The sequence below is a fragment of the Capra hircus genome, chromosome 15, assembly GCF_001704415.2.
Source record: "Capra hircus breed San Clemente chromosome 15, ASM170441v1, whole genome shotgun sequence".
In the NCBI taxonomy this organism is placed as follows: Eukaryota; Metazoa; Chordata; class Mammalia; order Artiodactyla; family Bovidae; genus Capra; species Capra hircus.
The window spans coordinates 2,550,640-2,569,654 of NC_030822.1; the positions used below are offsets into that span (position 1 = coordinate 2,550,640).

The following is a 19,015-nucleotide window of genomic DNA, read 5'->3' on the forward strand; positions in this document are numbered from 1 at the left end:
CTGCTTCTGATTTACCAGCATCCTCCCCCTCCCCCTTCCTGCCCAGGCCCCAGCGGTCCCTCTTCCTTCAGAGCTCTTGCAGGCTGGCCCCCTAAGCCCACTCATCAGCCTCCTCAAAGCCAGTATGACAGGCGCCCCTATGAGACCCCAGACTCAGCACTCTCCATTGCACCCCAACCTCACACCTTTATCCAAAGTCTGCCGCTTCAGGCCACAGACAGTAACTCTTTCCCGTTCCATCCTCCACCAGCCTTCTGGGACCCCTGGCCAAAGCCACAGGCCCTCAGCATCCTTAAAACCTGGCACTATGGTATCCTCTTTTCATCCCCCAGCTTCCAAGTTACACTCTTAACCCTAAATTTAAACCATCCAAGTCTCCCCCAGTTGCTTCTGGCAGACGAGACTCACCCAAGTCCTTCTCAGCCAAGGCTCTCCCCTTTCCATAGCCTCTCTCCTCCACACACTGGAAAGATGAAGCTTCTCATCATACCTCAAGTGAGCAAGACACCCCCACTTGGGATTCTCATCCCTCTGATCACCAAAATCCCTCGGCTTTTCCACTAACCCGCTTGGAGAACTGCTTCTCTGATCGGATTCCTCCCTGATGTCTTCTGCCTCACAGGAGCCAAGGGGAAGAACCCATTGGTCTACAGGGTTGCTGTGTCCAGCTGTGCAGGTTGCACACTGCACAAGGGCCGAGTGTGAGCTGAACTCCAGCCTTTTGCTGTTTGCTAAAGTGTTTGCTGCGGTCTGAAGCTGTGTTGCCCTAAGGAAGAGGTGTCTTTCTCAGGTTTACCCAAAGCCATGTTTGGGCTGGCTGTGACCATCGCTGCCCATGTTATCACTCCTCTTTGCAGGGGAAAGTGAGAGATGCTGCTTTTTCCTCCCTGAAGGAACAGGACCTGGGAGAGAACTATTAGCCAGGCTGGAGGCCTTCCCCAGGCCTGGCTCCTCCGGCACAGACAATTCAGGGTCGGCTGCAGCCGCTTCTCCTGGACAGATGAGGAGGCGAGGTGTGATCAGCACACTCCTGGCTCTCGGATTTCCCTGACCTGCTGGGGACTCCACAGTCACCCCCCTCCTTCCTCCGCCTTCATTTTCTTCTTGTAGGGGCAACAGCAGGAAGCACTTGGATGCTGTGCAATGGCTCTCGATTGCTGTCTAACTCTCCCGGCCCCTGGAAGCGTGATGGTTCTAAGCCCTTCTCCCACTTTGGAGATCCTGAGCCAATAAACTTTACAGGAGATAAAATAATAGAATTTTTTAATAAACTTTTTCCCCCCCAAAACAATGTCTGTTGATCTTCACCACACAGGGGCCATGGTGGAGAGGAACGTTCTCTCCAGGCACCCTCAAAAGTGTCCAGGGTAGACTTAGGAGAAAAGTATTTCTCCAGTGTCAGGAAGTTGAGGCGGGAGGCGAGGATTAAGCAGAGGCCTGGGGCTGGCCTGACGTCCCTCCAAAGGGCTCCGGGGAGTGGCGTCCTTCCCAGAGCTTAAGACGGCTCTGCTGGTGGGTGCTGCTCCGCAGACAAAGCTCCTCTCGAGTCCACCATAGGCGCTGGGGGACGGGGTCCGCGGCGGCCCGGGGTGCCCACTCAGCCTCGGGATGGGTTCGGGTTGACGGCCGGAGATGGGGAGAAAACCCCGGCCATGTCTTCGGGTGGCTGGGCCACCAGACGTGTGCTTCGGGGGCTGCCAACAGCGGGCGGCCCGGGAGGCGGGGAGAGGTGGCCGGATCCCTGGGGATGCGAGGCGCTGGGAGGAGAAGGCAGGCCGCCAGCCCGCGGTGGGGACTGGAGACGGAGGATGAGGGGCGGGGATGGGGGGGCCGGGGAGACGCCGGCCGCTTCAGTCTCAGCACCGCGGTCAGAGGTGGTGGGGCGCCAGGATCAACAGGCAAAGCAGCGGGGCGGCGAGCCCGGGCGCGCGCGCGGGGCCGCGGGAGTCCGGGGGCACCTGGCAGGCGGCGCCGGGGCACGTCTGCTCGCCCCGCCGGTCCTCGCCGCCGTAGCCGCCCCAGTAGTCGTCCTCGGTGGGCGCGTCGCCACCCGGGCGCCCCCGCGCGTCCTCGGCGGGCAGGTCGCGGTAGAGGGTGGAAGGGTCGGCCGGCGGCGCCCCGACCTCGGCCACCCCGTACAGGTGGTTGGAGGAGCTGTTGGCGCGCGCGCGGCCCCCGGGCCGCGTGGGCGCGGCAGGCGGGCAGGCCTGGAAGTCGGCCTCGCGGAGCGCGCGCAGGTCGCGGCCCCGGCGCTCGGGTGGCGAGGCGCACGTCACGTCGGAGCTGGACACGCGCGCGCGCTGGAACCAGGCCCAGAGCGGCCGCGCGCGGCAGTCGCACGCCCAGGGGTTGGCGTTGAGCCGCAGGAACTCGAGAGCCGGCAGGTCGGCCAGCGCCTCGCCGGGCAGCGAGGCCAGGCTGTTGTTGAACAGGTAGAGGATGGTGAGGCGGCCGAGGCCGCGGAAGGCCGCGCGGTGCACGCCCTGCAGCCGGTTCCCGTGCAGCAGCAGCCGGTCCAGGCTGCCCAGGCCGCGGAACACGTGCTCCGTGAGCAGCCGCAGGCGGTTCCCGTGCAGGAAGAGGTGGCTCAGGTTGGCCAGGTCCGCGAACAGGTCATCCTGGGGCGGGAAGACAGATGAGACAGATGAGACGGCCTCGGAGGGCGTTAGGGAAGGGCGGGGAGCAGCGTGGCAGACCAGGAAGGGGTCCGCCTTCTAGAGTCCTGGGTTCGAATCCTGCCTGCTCTAACCTACTTGTGCGGGGAAAGCAGTGTAGTTCTTAGAACTTTGGGGTGCATCAGAACCCCCTGCTGATCCCGGAGCCCTGCCCCGCCCCCCAGTTTCCGATTCAGCAGGTCTGGGCCCGAGCGCTGAGATGCTGCACGTCTTCACGAGTTCCCAGGTGACGCAGACGCTGCAGGTGGGAGGGCCACACTTGGAGCCGAGAGCTTACGATTTGGTTGAGCATTTCCCTTGTTTCATTTCATCTGCACATCTTACTGACTTCCTGACTCCAAATCCTGGCCCTACTATTAACTGACCCTTGAGCGAGTCACTTGGTATCCCTGTGACTCAGTGCTTGACTGTAAGATGTGGTTAGATGAAACAACAGGTATTAATATATGGGGTGGGCATCGCCTGAGTTAGCCATTGTTGTGAACTTGCCCAGCGATCTGTCTCCTCATCCGTAAAATGGGGGTGAGTGTACCTCCTCCTGGGTTTGTTCTGAGCCTTAAAAAAGACAATCCACGTGCGGATGAGATGGGTGAAGTCAGGGTTTAAATGCAGCTTTGCCCTCTTTGCAGCTGCGTTACCTTCCGCAAGTTATTTAGCCTGTTTCCTCAGTGTGTATAACTCAAGAGAACTCTTTCAGCAGACTTGTGGGGGTGGGGGGCGGGGGTTACATGAGATCCGGTAACCATGTGGTACCCAGTCGGCACACAGACCACCATCAATAAATGATGGTTATTATGAATGGGGGCTTCCTGTATGGTCAGTAATAAAGAATCCACCTGCCAACTCAGAAGACAAGGGTTCGATCCCCGGGTCAGGAAGATCCCCTGGAGAAGGAAATGGCAGCCATTCAAGTATTCTTGCCTGGAGAATCCCAGCCTGGTGGGTTACAGTCCATGGGGTCTTGCTGGGTATGACTTTAGCTATTAAACAAGAACAGCATTAGGACAGTAGGGTCTTAGTTACAATTAGGTTCCATCCCCTGTCCTTTAACAGAGGACCTTCCTGGAGCCTGGAGGTTCTGCTACTAGGCTGGGACATTAAGGGGACCGTGTCAGCTCCACCCCACAGGGACAGGGGCTGTGCCCCCTGCCCAAGGCTGAGGAGTCTCTGAATCGGATCGTATTAGTGCTGGAAGGGCCCTGAACTGTGGTTCTGGGAGCGGAAGGGTGGGGTGGGTGGGCTCCTCGGAGGGGAGCCAGCAGGGGCCCGGGCTCTGTATTTTAGCCAGTTCACCAAGGTATTGGTGATGGGCAACCTGGTTAGGGAATGACTGCTTCTGGGTGTACCAGCCCAACCTACGGTTTTTTTTACAGAGGAGAGCACTGATACCCAGGCAGATGAAGGGCTCGCCAGAGAGGCGGCCAGAGGCCCAGTCCTGAGGTCCCCCCCCACCTTGTGGAAGACACCACTGTGGTTCGCAGACACAAGGGATCTGGTTCTGGGGGACAGGAGCATCCTCCACCCTCAAGCCAGCTCTCCCTGGATTCCCGGTTCCTGAGACGACCCCCCAGCACCCCCAACCCAGGGCGCCCGGTCTCAGGCTCTCGGGCGGGGGGCGGGCGCTGACTCCCAACACCCACCACCCCCCCCACCCCCCGCCTCCACCTTCCTGTGCTCCCGCGTTGTCTCGCCCCCTCCCATCTGGCTTCCGCCCTCTCCGCTACAGGAACCGCGGCTGCCAAGAACCCTCCTCTCGGCCGCACCGAGATCCGCCCCCCTCCACCTTGAGGCTCCCTGCCGCCGCCCCGCCCCCGGCCCCGCTCAGGTCTCCCTCCAGGGGCCTCGAGTCTGGTCCAGCGGGCCCTGGCGTCCTTGTCCTTCTCTTCTCGGCTCCCCCAGGGCGGGGGCTGAATGCCTTCCACTCAAACACCTAATGAGCATTTCTCTTTTTAATGGAGTGGCAGCAAGAGTAAGATGCACCCAGAGATGCCGGGTCCAAGGAATGATATGGGAGGGAGGGGTACAGAGGGCGGAGGTGATGGGCACTTCGGAGGCTTCCGGAGGTCCGGAAGGGCGACCCCAGAGAACTCAGGCACCCTTGACCCGCAGCCCCAGTTTTCCGCTACAGAATCCCCTGAATCCAGTTTGTCTTTCTCCCCCGAAAGTCCTGCCCCTGCCCTTTCTGAGACCCAGCCTGGGGGGGAGGATCCACCCCCCCACCCCCACCCCATCCAAGCTGTTGCCAAATCCTACTGCCACTTCTAGGCTGCAGCTCTCAGATACAGCCCTCCCCCTCCCCGCTCTGAAAACGGTTCTCTGTGCATTAATAAGCTCTTGACTTTCACAGCCCTCGCCCTCCCCCACCACCCTCCCTCTGGGCAGAGAGCAGCTGCTAAAGTCATCCTCTTCCACTTCGGAAAAACCACATTTCCCTCACAACATCCCCCTCCCCCCGCCCCGCCCCGCCCCGGCCGGTTCACAGCTCTCTGCATCCATTTGGAATCTCAGCGCAGCGTCCCTGCCCCCTTCCCTGGTCAGCATCCTGTTCTTAACCTTGCCTCTCCCCGGTCCAGCCTCCAATCAGCTGCTGGGCTGTGTGACCTTGGGCAACTGCAGGCACCTCTCTGAGCCTCAGTTCTTTTTTTTTCTTTTACCCCCATCGGTGAAACAAGGAACTTGAGGTCATTGATCATTAAGATCCATCCTCATCTGATATTAATGAGCAAGAGAGTGCTGGAATGTACCTCATTCATTCAACAAAGCTGCGCTGAGTGTCTGCTCTGTGCCAGGCACCCCCACGGACGGCTTCACCCATCTACCCCGGGTATCATCATCATTTGCGTCAGCAGCTGAGTAACCGAGCGCTTACCATGTGCCAGGCTCTGTGCTACACAGATCCCATGTAGTAACCGGATCCTCACAGCCCTGTGAGGCAGAAAATATTATCCTCCCCCTTTCAGAGATTAGGGGAGGGAGGCTCGGAGAAAGGCAAGTGACTGGCCTAGGGTGCAATACCCAATAGGGAGTGACGTGCGGACGTGAACTCTGGAGCCAGGCCTCCTAACAGCTGCCCTCTGCACTGAGACAGACCTGGAGTGATTCTAGGCTGTGCTGCTCATGCGTTCAGTGGCCTTGAACGGGACGCCTTAACTTCTCCGAGCCTCAGTGTCCTTAGCCATTGAATGGGGGGAACGATGCTTACTCTGGATAGGGCTTCCCTGATGGCTCAGCGAGTAAAGAATCCACCTGCAATGCGGGAGACCCCAGTTCGATCCCTGGGTTGGGAAGACCCTCTGGAGAAGGAATAGGCTACCCATTCCAGTATTCCGGCCTGGAGAATTCCACGGACTGTATAGTCCATGGGGTCACAAAGAGTTGGACTGACTGAGTGACTTTCACTTCACTTCAGTGGACTGGGCACGTGGAGCCCTTTTCAAGCAGCATCTTTAATCCTCAGATTCCTGGGGTTTAGGGCATTGTCCCTATTTCACGGATGGGTCCGTTGAGGCTCAGAGCAGTTAAGTAACTTGCCCAAAGCCACAGGGCAAATGAGATCTGCCTGATGGAAACACTGCTCTTTTGTGCCACGCAGGCTGCTCCAAGGATTCAAAACAGGGTCAGTGTCTCTATCACGCAGTTCCTCTCCAGTAGGAATGGTGCTGCAGGAGAGCAGGGACCCTGTCCTTGGTCACGTCTGACACCCTGGAACCTAGGACGCAGCCTGGCATGTGCTCAGTGAGTTAGCTGTGAGGAAGGTGCTTGCCCCAGGGCGGGGCATCTGGGAGAACCCCGACCCGTTTCCAGCTCCACCGCCCTCCTCCTGAGCTGCTGGGGTCCTCTTCCCTCCACCAGAGCTGCTGGGGTCCTCTTCCCTCCACCAGAGCGCCCCTCCCGGGTGGCCTGGCACCATCGCGGGTCACGCCTGCACCCTGGGGACCTCACCCCCGCGCGTGCACCCCATCTGCCTGTGGCATCTCCCGGGCTAGTATCTCCCGGCCGTTCACAGGCAGAGGCTGCCTCCTTCCCTTCTGTGAAGGGCCAGGCGTTTCCTTCCCATGACGCCCGTGCCATTCAGGCCAGGGGCATACAGAACCGGCACGCCCCATTTCAGAAGAGCCCAGCACCCCTCAAGGTGCCCCCTGCCCAGGTCACTCCTGATCCCCAAACTTGGCTGCCATTTGTGATGGCGGGTCAGGCCGTGATGATCAAACTGATTCAGCACAGGACTTCACAAATATGAGTTCATTGACTCGTTACAGCTGTTGATGTAAGGTATTCTTTTTACTAGTCCCATCTTAAAGTTGGGAAAACTGAGGTTCAGAGTGGGGGGGCACCAACTTGCTGAAATCAAGTTGGAAAATAACAGAACAAGGATGCGAACTCAGGTCTGCTGACCCTAGATTCCCTAACCTACTGGAGTGCAACCGGATAGCTCTCTTTTAATCGTTAAAAAGATTTAATCATTCAAAGATTTGATCATTGTAAAAGCCTGCATGGCATAACCGATATATGTTGATAAGGAGGTCAGGGTCTCAGTAATAGTGGTTGTCGCACGTGATAATTAGCAGCAATACTCATTATAGTGCCTATTTATTGATGTGGCCCTGTGCTAAATTTTATTTTCTCTTATTTGGCTGCACCACATGGCACACAGGATCTTAGTTCCCTGAGCAAGGATCGAACCTGTGCCCTTTGAAGGGTAGTGTTAAGTGTTAAGCACTGGACTGCCAAGGAATTCCCTACATTTTAATACTTACAAAACTTCTTAGATCAGTATTGATATGATTAAGTACTATCATGATTGCCAGAGAGGAAATGGATGTGGACAAAGGTTGAGTAATTTGTTCAAAGTCACACGTGAGCCAGGATTTGAACTCTGGTCTGGCAGATTCTAAAGCATGCGCTTTCAGAAATAAGCCCACTCTGCTGCTCTTATGAGTGCTACCCCCCCCGCACCTGGTCAGACCCCCATGGAGTGTTCTGAGTGATGAAAATGGCCTGAAATGTCACCAGATCACAAGGGTTCAAGCGCTGCCGGGTCTTCCTGGTGGTACAGCCTCAGAAGCATCATTCTGTGCCCCTGCTCCCCGTTTGCTGTGAGGCCTGTGATGCTGAGATCACTCAAGTCCCCAGGCACAGGGACAGTGTTCATAAGACTTTGGGACAAAGTCTTTGGGACCCTCGGTCTCAGCTGCCTTATCTGTAAGGAGGTGTGAACAATCCCCCAACAGGGCTGCAGAAATGAGATGAGGTGACTGTGCGCGCTTTGGAAACCGTGAGAAGCCAAGTTAGGAAGGGAAAAAAAGGAGTGTTCCGGCACCCACCCCTGGTCTCAGCAGAATCCTTGAAGTTGACCCATATCTTCAGGATAGGGCCCAAGATGAGCCATTTCACCGAGACCAGTATTCAATGAGGCCGGTTTCTCTTTTTAAAATAGTATCTTAACAAACATTTATAGCATGCTTACCGTATGCCAAGCACTGTCTTGAGTGCTTTACAAATTATTCATGCACTTAACGCTTCTAAAATCCCTAGGAGATGGATGCTATGACTACTCCAACTTTACAGATGGGAAAACTGAGGCTCAGGGAGGTTATAAATGTCACACACTTGTAAATGACAGGGTTGATACCTGTAAAGTCCTTAGCACAGCACCTGACACTTAGTGTGCCCGCTAATGGCTTGTTGTTTAGTCACTAAGTCCTATCCAACTCTTTGTGACCCCATGGACTGTAGCCTGCCAGGCTCCTCTGTCCACAGGATTTCCCAGGCAAGAATACTGGGGTAGGTTGTCATTTCCTTTTCCAGTGGATCCTCCCGACCCAGGGATCGAACCCACGTCTCCCGCAATGGCAGGTGCTTTCTTTACCACTGAGTCACTAGGCTGAAGGCTAGTGGGCTATTACTATCAGTAATTATGCAATAAATATGCTTGCAGTGCAGGAGACCTGGGTTCAGTCCCTGGGCTGGGAATATTCCCTGGAGGAGGGCATGGCAACCCACTCCAGTATTCTTGCCTGGAGACTCCCACAGACAGAGGAGTCTGGCGGGCTACAGTCCATGAGGTCACAAAGAGTTAGGCACGACTAAGCAACTAAGCACAGTACAGGCAGTAAGAACAAAACACGCCATATTTTCCAGCGCACCATTTTACTTCCCGTCTCTCCCCACCCCTAGAATGCTCTCCACAAAGGCAGGGGTCTCCTCCGTTTTGTTCGCTGCCCTTTTTTCACCAGCAAGCACTTACTGGGTGCTCAATAAGTGCTGGATTATTATTGCTATCGTTACTGTCGTTATCAGCATCAAATGCGCACAGCGCTGAGCAGTCAGGCCCCAGCCCAGGGTGGAGAGGGAGAAGGGCCGTACAGGTGGGTGTGGAAATTCAAAGGCCTGAAACTGAAAGGGGAGGCTTTTCTCCTTACATGGTTTGGAAGGTCTGTTATTGCTTCCTGGGGAAACGGTGGGAGGACTTGACTGTCAGAAAGTCAGCATAAGAACAACAGGGAACAATATTTAGATCAATAATAATAATAAATAACAATTACTGTTATTCCTCCCTTTTTCTGAGCATCCATTTCCCAGCAACTTCACAGCTCATTACCCTTTCTTGTCTCCTCCTCCCATTGCGCTGAGACAGTAGGTTTGTGGGGATGGGATCCAGGACGGGTAGGGTTTCCCCTGGCCTCGGCACCCAGTGAGCGGGAGCCTCCTGTGGCCTGCCAGCTGCAGTGGCGCCGCCCTCCGTGTCCCCGTGCCCGTGGCGTGGGAGGGCGTGCAGGTGGGCGAGAAAAGCCGCCACAATGCCCCTCCGGGCTGCACTGCCCGCAAAATGGCAGTCTCCCGGAGGCAAGGGGGAGAGGAGAGATCACGGGAAGAGACACACACCTCCACCCAGACAGACTTGCGGGGGGTGTGTGTGGAGTGGGCGCGTGAAGGGAGACAGACAGACGAGGCAGAGGCAGACAGATGGGGGAGGAGAGTCAGTGAGCAAGATGGAGAGGGGCCGCGAGGGAGAGACAGACAGACAGCGAGTCAGACAGGGGAGTAGGGGAGCAGAGAAAGATGGAAGGGACAAAGGAAAGCCCTGGACCAAGGGGAGGAGCAGAAGCCTTCAGAAGGGAGGGAGATGCTGAGAAATGGAGGGAGGGGCTGGGACACGGAGCGAGGGGGCTAGACACGGAGGGAGGGGCCGAGACACGAGGGAGGGGCTTAGACACGGAGGGAGGGGCTGGGACACGGAGATGCTGAGCAATGGAGGCGTGGGGCGCGAGGTAGGGAGGGTCCCCGGGGAGAGAGGCGAGCAGGAGGGGACGCCTGTGTTCGTGTCCACGCGCCGGCGCTCACCTGTAGGTGGAGCAGGCTGTTCTCCTGGAGGTAGAGGTACTGCAGGCTGACCAGGCCGCGGAAGATGGTGCCGGGCAGGCTGCTGAGCTGGCAGCGGTAGAGGTGCAGGGACTGCAGCCGCTCCAGGCCCTGGAAGGTGTCAGGCTCCAGGGAGCGCAGGTGCCGGTTGTCGCCCAGGTCCAGCTCCTCGAGCGCCTGCAGGTGGCGGAAGGTGCCCGGGTAGATGGCCGAGAGGTTGTTGGAGAAGAGCCACAGGGTGAGCAGGCTGGGCCCGAAGGAGCCGGGCCGCAGCGCGCTGATGAGGTTGTTCTGCAGGAAGAGGCGCTGCGTGCCGGGCGGCAGGGCCCGCGGCACCGCCGAGAAGTTGTTGGCCTGGCAGCTCACGGTGGGCGGCGCCGGGTAGCAGGTGCAGAGCATGGGGCAGCGGGCGGCGGCGGGGGCCGCGGCCAGGAGGAGCAGCAGGACGCAGGCCGGGGGACCTGCGGGCAGACGGGCGCTGGGGGGGCTGCCGGGGGGCTAGCAGACCCCACCCACCTACCCCGAAGGGGACCTGCGGGCAGACGGGGGGCGCTGGGCAGGCTGCCGTGGGGTGGGGTGGGGTGCGGGGGCAGGGTGTGCCAGCCGCAGGCCCGCCCCCTCACCTACCTCTAAGCGCACCTGGGCCAAGAGCCTTGCCTTCCTAGGTTGGGGGAGGCTGGGATTCGGGGTGCAAGAGTTGCAGGAAGCCCTGGCCACTTCCACTTTTGGAGGCTCCTGGTACATTAAGATCAAAGCCCAGAGGACACTCCGATAGGTTGAAAGTTGTCTGATGAGTGGTGGTCTACTTTCCTTCCCGTTTTCACTGTGATGGGTCTGACGGTGACTCTGGTCTTGGGCCGGTTGTCAAGAACGGCCCAAATGTCAAGTGTTGGCCATACTGCTATGTGGTCGGGGGGTGGGGGGTGGAGGGCAGTCCTATACGTTCTATACAGCAGGGGTCCCCACCCAGGACCTAATGCCTGGTGTTCTGAGGTGGAGCTGATGTAACAACAGCAGAAATTAAGTGCACGACAAACCTAACACGCTTGAATCATCCCCAGACCACCCCCTCTCCTGGTCCGTGTAAGAACCATCTTCCATGAAACCGTCCCTGGTGCCAAAAAGGTTGGGGACAGCGGCTGTATGGGGCTTTAGCAGCACCCCTGTCCTCTTCGCATTAGATGTGTGACACTCCTCCCCCTTAAGAGAACCAGAAGGTCTCCAGACATCATTGCCAGTATCACTTGGGAAGAAAAACTGACCCCATTTGGGAAGAGGTGGAGCTAAACCGAGACCCTCTGTGAGTCTAATGACCTCTGGCCCCCTGGTGACCGCAGCCCTCCTCCCTCACCTCTCCACCCTGGAAGGGCTCTCAGGGACCAGGGGCAGGGGGTCTCTCCCTGTGGCCAGCAGCAACCTGCAGGAGAGTGGGGATGGGGTGTCCTGGAAGGAAAGCCGCTTCTGGGCCCTGCCTGGGCAGAATCACCACCCTGAGGGGTACAGTCCAGGAACCTCACTTTACATCCCAAGCTTTTCTCCTTCAAAGTCACTTAAAAAAATTGTTTTTTTTTTTTTTCAAAGTAACTCTTGAAGCTTGGCTATGATTCAGATGGAGAGGCAGACCCAGGGGCTTGGGGGCTAAAGAGTCACGTCTGGACCCCCACGCCCCCCGAGCGCCAGCGGGGCAGTGGGCCCCTCTCCCTTCCTGACCCTGGCCTTCTGACCCTCACTGCAGCTGAGGAAGTTCTGGGGCCACCTGGACCTCTACCCTTGATCCTGGCTTCCCGACGACTCGGGATTTTCTTCCGGCAGGTTTTGCAGCCCCCAAAGGCCAGGTGCTCATCGTCTGGGCACACAGGGAAAGGGCACCCTCTGCTCCAGGCAGTGTGCTAGGCCTGGGAAGGCCGAAGACCCGCTCTCTTGCACGCTAGGATCTGAGATCCTGGGCCCTGGGGTGCGGGGGAGAGCCTGAGGGGGTCCCTGCCTTCCGGTGACCCCCGGTGTCAGAGGTGTGAATGCGTTTGTGAGCCAGGTGCTCTGTACATGCAGCACTCCTGGGTCCGGGGTGGCACATGGCGCCCACATGGAGTGCACAGGCACACATACACACAGCGTGGCACACGGCACGCACGCACACGGGGTGGCACGGCGCACACACGGCGTGGCACACGGTGCGCACACATGGCACACACACGGAGTGCACACGGCACACACACGGGGTGGCACACGGCACACACACGGTGTGGCACATGGTACACGGGGTGGCACACAGCATACACGGGGTGGCACACGGCACACACACACACGGGGTGGCACACGGCACACACACGGGGTGGCACACCGGCACACCACACCACGGCGGTGGCACACGGCACACACACACACGGCGTGGCACACGGCACACACACGGCGTGGCACATGGTACACGGGGTGGCACACGGCACACACACGGGGTGGCACATGGTACACGGGGTGGCACACGGCACGCACACGGCGTGGCACATGGTACACGGGGTGGCACACAGCATACACGGGGTGGCACACGGCACACACACGGCCTGGCACACGGTGCGCACACATGGCACACACACGGAGTGCACATGGCACACACACACAGGATGGCACATGGCGCGCACACACAGCACACACACGGAGCGCACACGGCACACACGGGGACGGCGCACACCCCAGGGCGGCACACAGGCCGCGTGTGTGGAGCGGATGTCAGGAATGCTTGGGGAAGCCTCCTCCCTGGAAGACGGCAAAGGCGCGGTTGTCCCCGGCGCCCGGCCCCCCACGAGCGTGCAGGCGTGTGCCCGCAGCCCCCCGAGTGTGTGAGTGCCGGGCCCCGTGCGTGTGTGGGCCGGGTGTGATGTAATACTCAGTGACACAGCCGCCGCTGTTCCATTCGTTCACACCGCCTCCGCGCTGCTGGCCCTTCTCACCCCTCCCCCGAGCGGCGTTTCACGATCACTCTCTCCTCCCGGGGTTTCTGGGAGCCACGTGGGCTGCAGGGGCGCGTCTCTCACCCCTCAGCCCCACCAGGCAGGGGTGGGAGCCCCAGGGGTTTCAGGAGGGCTGAGCTTTGGGGCCCAGGACAGTGGCACTCAGAGCTGGGCAGCCCTCCAGGCTCATCCGGGTTCTGGTTCTGCTGACCTGCTGGCCAGGGATCTGAGAGGCCGAGTGACTCAGCCAAGGTCACACAGCAGAGCGGAGCCAGCACTAGAGTGGAGGGTCCCCGTGGCCAGCCAGGGCCGTTCCCTTCCTGGTGGGGGCCCCCTCCGGCTCCCTTCCCCAAGGACTCGACACCAGAGAAAGCCAAATCCCTCTCTGAGCTCTTAATCCTGCGGCTGATCCATCACTTCGCAGCGTGTGTGTTCAGAAAGCCGCCAGCCAGCCACCCCACCCCACCCCCTGTCCCCCCAGGATTATGGAGCTCTTTCCCCAGCCTCCTGGTCGACTGTTCCCCCAGGAGAGGCAGAGGGAACAGGAGAACCCCCAGAGAACAGGGGGACACAGAGAGCAGAGAACCCCCAGGAGAGATGGGCCTGGGGTTGGTTCCAGAGTGCTCCAGAGTCAGAGCCAGTCCCCAGGGCACCAGGGTCTCCTCCAGCCTGGGGTGGGGCAGGGGGCTCAGCAGGGCCCCTATCAGACCCTCTAGCCCACACTTCCCTGTCCCCCGCCGGCCCCCGACACCCCCATCATTCCGGCCCACCTCCCCATGGTCTAGTGGTGCCCCCGCAGCCTCTCTGATGCAGTGCCCTGGGCAGGGGGCCCCTGTGACAGCTGCCGCCTAACAGGGACTCTTGCCATTTCTGGCCCTGGCCGCCGCCATGCAAGGCAGCTGAAACCCAAGGAGCCTCATCCATAATTCAGGCTGCGGCTCACACTGGAAGCCAGGCGCAGGGGAGACTGAGGGGCTCTGGGCTTCTCTGCCCCCGGGGCCTGGTGAGCGGTGCCTTTCTCCCTCCTCTGCTCCCTGCAGCCCCTGCCCGGGGTCTCCGATCACCACCCCCCTCCCTGCCCCCTGCCTCTCCCCACTAGCACTCCATCCCCGGCCCCAGGCCCCGCCTTCTTCCCCAAGGACCACAGGTCCACTCCAGGCCCCATCTCATGCATCCCTGGTGACCACTGGGGCGAGAGGCACAGAATCTCAGAGCAGGAATGGCGGACACCTCGTCAGCCATCAGGGGCTGACCCTTATCTCAGTGGCCACGCCATCAGTGAGCGGCCTAGGCCCTCACCCGAATCTCAGTCTGCCTTCAGCCCCTTTCTCCAAGGCTCCATCTGACCCCCCCCCCCCCCCGCACTATCTGGGCCAAGGAAAGCCCATTCCAACAGCTCCTCCCATCCTCTCTGCTCATGTCATCCTGTCTTTTTTATTTTTCACTGAAGTCAGTAGGTAGGTGATGCTCAAGTTGCAGGGGAGTGTGGAGCAGTGATGGGCAGAAACCATCTGTGACTGAACACCTACTGTGTGCCAGCCACCGCATTTGGACACGTCTTTGTGCACAGAATCAACATAGCATCACCCCCGTGAGATCAAGATTCCGGCCCCCCATTTGCAAGTGAGGACAGGGAGGCTCTCAAGTGTGAAATTAGTTGCCTCGGGTCGTGCAGCTGGTCCAAGGAGGAACCGGGATGGGACAAGTCCCTGTCTAAAGGGACTCTCTGACCTTTCTCTGGGAGACCGCACGTCAGCCACGGAAGCCACCCTGTGTGTGAGAGTTGCTGGGCTTGGGGGAGAGCGAGGATGGAAACTGAGCCCAGGCGCACAAGGCTGGGCCAGCAGTGATGCCGGTTCTGTTTGCCTGTCCAGGGTTGAGGTGAGGGGGGAACCCGGGCTTTCTGCAACTTTGGTTCCCTGGGCTCCAGGCTCTGGCTGTCCGAGGTGACACCCCATCCAGGAGGCGGGAAGAGAGGCCCTGTGTCCAGAAGATGCGGCCAGAACTGACCCAGGAGGGAACGGAGAGAGATCGGAACATGGCACCGATCCCGGAAAGCAGAGGGGCCCAGAGCCAGAAATGATCCGTTCACCGCGGGCCCATCGTCAAGGACGCTGGGTGATCGCCCTGGGGCCTCAAGGCTCCCAAAGTTCTCAGCCCAGGAGTCACCCTTTGGTCCAGAGATCGCTGCAAGAGAAGAAGCTGGAGGAGGAGGCAGGGAAGAGTGGCCCCAGGGAAAATGCTCCCTGGGGAGGGAGTCCAGGCCTGGGGTTCTGACACCCAAAAAGGCGGGGAAGGGCTGGGGCCTGCGGGCAGATGTTGAGGGGGTAGGGGCAGAGGAGGTGGGAGGCAATGGCGTGACGCAGGGCCCAGGACGCACTGGCGCGGGTGACGGAGGTTTAGAGCCGCGGCAAACAGCTTCTCACTCTGCCAGAATGTAACACCCCGAAATAAGCAGCCACGGTGGTGGCAGAGATGGCAGGCTCCTCCTCCTCCGACGGCCAGAGGGGCCCAGAGATATAAATGGCAGCGTGCGGTCAGCCAGGGCGCCCACCCCTGGAGGCTGCCACCCCACACCCGTGTCTCCCCCAAATCCCCCTCACAGCTGCCTCCCTCCCGAGCCTGCAGCGCAGAGCCCCGGGGCGGGGGGCTGGCCCGCCGGCCACTCCCTGCGAGGAGCGGTGTGACGGGCAGGCGCTTTGGAAATGGAGGGCTCCCCACGTGGACGTGCTCACCAGAAGTCTCTTTGTCTCTCTCTCCCCTTCCTCTGCCTCCTTCCTTTCGGCCCTTCCTAGCCCTCGGCCCCGTCTTGATCAACCCCGACCCCTCTCTCCTCTCTGCCTTCCCAAACCCAAGCCTGGAGCTCATGGTCCCCTGTCCCTGTCCCTGGCCCCGCACCTCCGTCCACCGCCCCGTCCTCCTCCGCTCGCGGGCTGTCTGCTCGCTCCCCGCGCCCTCAGCATCCCTAGATCGCACTCAGCGCCTTCTCGTCCCTCCCACCCCCAGGAGCCGGGCCGGACCCTAGTGGTCTGCACCCCTCGCCCCTGACCCGGCCTCCCCTCTCCCCGCCCCCCTCTCCGTCCTCACCGGGGTCCCCTTTCCCTCCCAGCTTTCCCGTCTAACCTTTCATCCGCCCCCTCCCTGCCGCCCTCCGCGGACCCCTCTCGATCTCTGACTGCTCTTTGCCTGACCCTCGCTGCCAGCCCCTTCCCAGCCCAGCCCAGCCCCCGGTCCCTGGCCCACACCCTGGTCGGTCGGCCACACCTGTCGGTGGAGAGAGGCCCTTTCTAGCGCCACCCCCCCCCCGCGCTTTCCTACCGGGGAGGGCCATTGGGGTCTCCCCCGCCCCCCCCCCGCCCCTCCCAGACAGCGCCCTGCCCTCACCCCCGTCCCCCTGGCGATTGGAAAGTGCTGAGGCACCGGGAGCCAGAAGTTGCTGAGTCGGCGCTGCCCGGCCGCCTGGAGTGCTCAGCATCGCCCAGGAGCAGGTAGGGCCGGGACGGCGGAACTGGAGCGCCCCCCTGCCCCCGGCCCGGGTGTCCCCTAGCTCAGGAGCCTCCCGCCCAGCCCGGCCGGGCTCCGGGGGCGGGGCCCGGGGCTGCGTGCTCCCCCCCACCCCACCAGGCCGCCCCCCACCCGCACGGCGGCCCCACCCGCGCGCCCTGGGGGCCGGGGCGCCCGGCTCCCCTCCGCCCGCGTGGGTCCCTACCTGGCAGCAGGCTCCCGAGCCCGGGCAGCATCTTGTCGCGACGCTCGGAGGAAGGGGCGGCGGGGGGAGGGCGCCTCCACGGGCTCCCCGAGCCCGCCGGACGGACGGCGGGGGACCCCGCGGGGCTCCGGGAGGGCCCCGCGCGGCGTGGCCGGGCCGCGGCGCTCTACCCCGCGCCCCCCGGGCTGCGAGCCTCGGGAGCAGCCATCGGCCCCGACGGGGCGCGGCGGGGCGCGGCTGGGCGCGGAGGGCTAGGGCTGGCCGTCGACGCCCGGGGCCCGCGCCCCTAGGAGCGCAGGCTGCGCGCGGGCCCGTCCGTCAGTCCGTCGGTCCGCGCGCCCCGGCCGCTCGCCGAGCGAGAGTGCGGACGGCGAGGCAGCTCTTCCCACCGCCTCCTCCCCGCGCTCACTGGCTCCGCCCTCTCCTCCCGGCTCGCCGGCTTAACCCTTGCCTGCCCGCCAAGAGGCGGAGCGGCTCCCGGCCCCCGGCAGTCCGGCCCCCTCCCTTGTCTGGGGGGCCCGGAGTGCTGTGTTCGATCTCCCCGCTGGTGGAGGAATCCCCGCCTGAGGGGGTGCGGTCGTGTTCGGGAAACCCGTGAACTCGCCCAGTTCCCTCCCGCACCGCAACTCCCCCGGAGGGCTCCTGGGTCACCTCCCCCCGCCTTGCGCAGCCCGGGGCCCCTAAGCGCAAGCCTCGGACGCTCCTCCCTCTGGGAGAACTCCGAGATTCCCCTTCGCTTCTGTTCCCAGACCCCGAGCCCTGTGTGTAAGAACAGTGTCAGCAAGAATTTGTGGGTGCAAGCTCCGGGCCACGTGAGCGCGCGCGAGCCAGGGTGCTTGCGCAGGTGTGACAGGGCTGGCCCGTGACCTTTCTTACGGGCCGGGGTTGGGGGGGCCCGGGCACCTGAGTGGGCGAACCGATGAGCCGCCGGGTGTTCCCCCGCTCGCGGGTCCGCGCGAATGGGGAGCCCGGGGCCGGCGAGCTTGCGGCCGGGGTGGCCGGGGGGTGTGTGTCCTGGCGTGTGTACGCCCCTTGATGCCCTCGCAAGCGGGGGCGAGTTTGGGTGCGCGCGGTCTCCTCCGCGAGGGCGGTGGAACCCTCGCCCGGACTTCCTTCTCCAGAGGGGCGCATTCCGACCTCTTCTGGACCCCTTCGCGCCCCTCATGGCCTCGTTCGGGGCGATCCGTGCGGGGCCGACACCGAAGCGTTTTCTCATAAAGGCGGCGGTGGGATTCACCCCGGCCTTCACCTGCTCCAGGGAGAAGGGCACCCGGAGCTCGGGAGCGCCCCGGCACGGGACGGGTGGGGGGCCCTCGGGGTCGCCGTTTCGGGGCCGCAGGTCGGGCTGGGGATGTGAGTGCGGCGCGTTCGACGACCGGGGCGGGCGGCGCAGGACCCGCAGGCGTCCCGGATGGCACCGCCCGCGAGCAAAGCGACAGATGCCCTCGGCGCTCCGTCGGGCTCCTCCTCTCCCTCCCGGGCCAGAACAACAGCTTAGCGCCTGGCATACAGTCGGCGCTCTATAAATGCTGATCTCATCTTTCCATTCACTGTCGGTCCGTCCGTAGTCTCACGCGTCCCTCGTTCGCGTCCGATTCCTCTCCTTTCTCCCCCGACTCTTACTCACATTTCACGGCCCCGGTCTCCGTCCCCTCCCACCCTCCCCGTCTCCTTTCCCTCTCGCTCCCTTTCCGCGTCCGCCTTTCTGTCCGTGTGTCTGTCGCTCGCCTCCGGTCCTCGTGACCCCCTGTCTCTCCATCTCTGGGTCTCGTGTCTCTCAGCTCCCTTTCCACCCGGTTTCAGTCGCGGGCTCCCAGCCCTCTTGCCCCTCGGCGCTCGGGCGCCCCCAGTCGGCTCCATTGCCTGCCCTTCCCCGGCTGCCAGCATCTAAACGCCCTCTCCCCGCGACTCAGCCTTCGGGTGGGGTGGGAATGCAGAGGGGCGGCCCCGGGGCCCCTGTCCCCCCTCCCCCATCTCTAGAAAGCAGGGTCCCTGCGCTTCCCAGGGCCCACTCCGCGGGGCGCCCGCGCCCGGGAGGGGGGCCCGCAGGGGGCGGCGGGGAGGGAGTTTGGGGGAAGCAGGGTGGGATTTGGCGGCCTTCCCCGGAATGAGCCGCGGCACAATCTGTCGCTGGGTTTGTTTGCCGGGCTGCCTCCGGAGCGCGGTGGGGCTGGCTCCCGGGAGCGAAATATCACACGCGGCGGAGACGGACGCCGAGGGGCGGGTGGGCGGCGGGCTGACTCAGGCGTGCGCTGTCAGCGGTCCCGGGGCTGGCGCTCTTGGGGAGGGGGTAATTGGGGGCGGGGGGGCCCGGGACCCCCGAC

The 19,015-nt window shown here is 61.8% G+C and overlaps 1 protein-coding gene across 1 annotated transcript; it reads right to left on the reverse strand.

Moving 5' to 3' along the window:
- RTN4RL2 (reticulon 4 receptor-like 2) lies at positions 1,247 to 17,075 on the reverse strand. The gene is made up of 3 exons (XM_018059067.1): positions 16,692 to 17,075; positions 10,020 to 10,498; positions 1,247 to 2,618 (listed from the first exon to the last, which is right to left on the reverse strand). The coding sequence occupies exons 1-3, from the start codon at positions 16,720 to 16,722 to the stop codon at positions 1,869 to 1,871; spliced, it is 1,260 nt and encodes a 419-aa protein (XP_017914556.1). The 5' UTR covers positions 16,723 to 17,075; the 3' UTR covers positions 1,247 to 1,868.

Bases quoted from the DNA above. Each gene is read 5' to 3' on its own strand.
- RTN4RL2 (XM_018059067.1), bottom strand. From the start codon at position 16,722: ATGCTGCCCGGGCTCGGGAGCCTGCTGCCAG. The intron at 10,499-16,691 runs GTAGGGACCCAC...GTCTGCCCGCAG, and splicing joins GCTCGGGAGCCTGCTGCCAG to GTCCCCCGGCCTGCGTCCTG. The intron at 2,619-10,019 runs GTGAGCGCCGGC...TTCCCGCCCCAG, and splicing joins ACAGCCTGCTCCACCTACAG to GATGACCTGTTCGCGGACCT.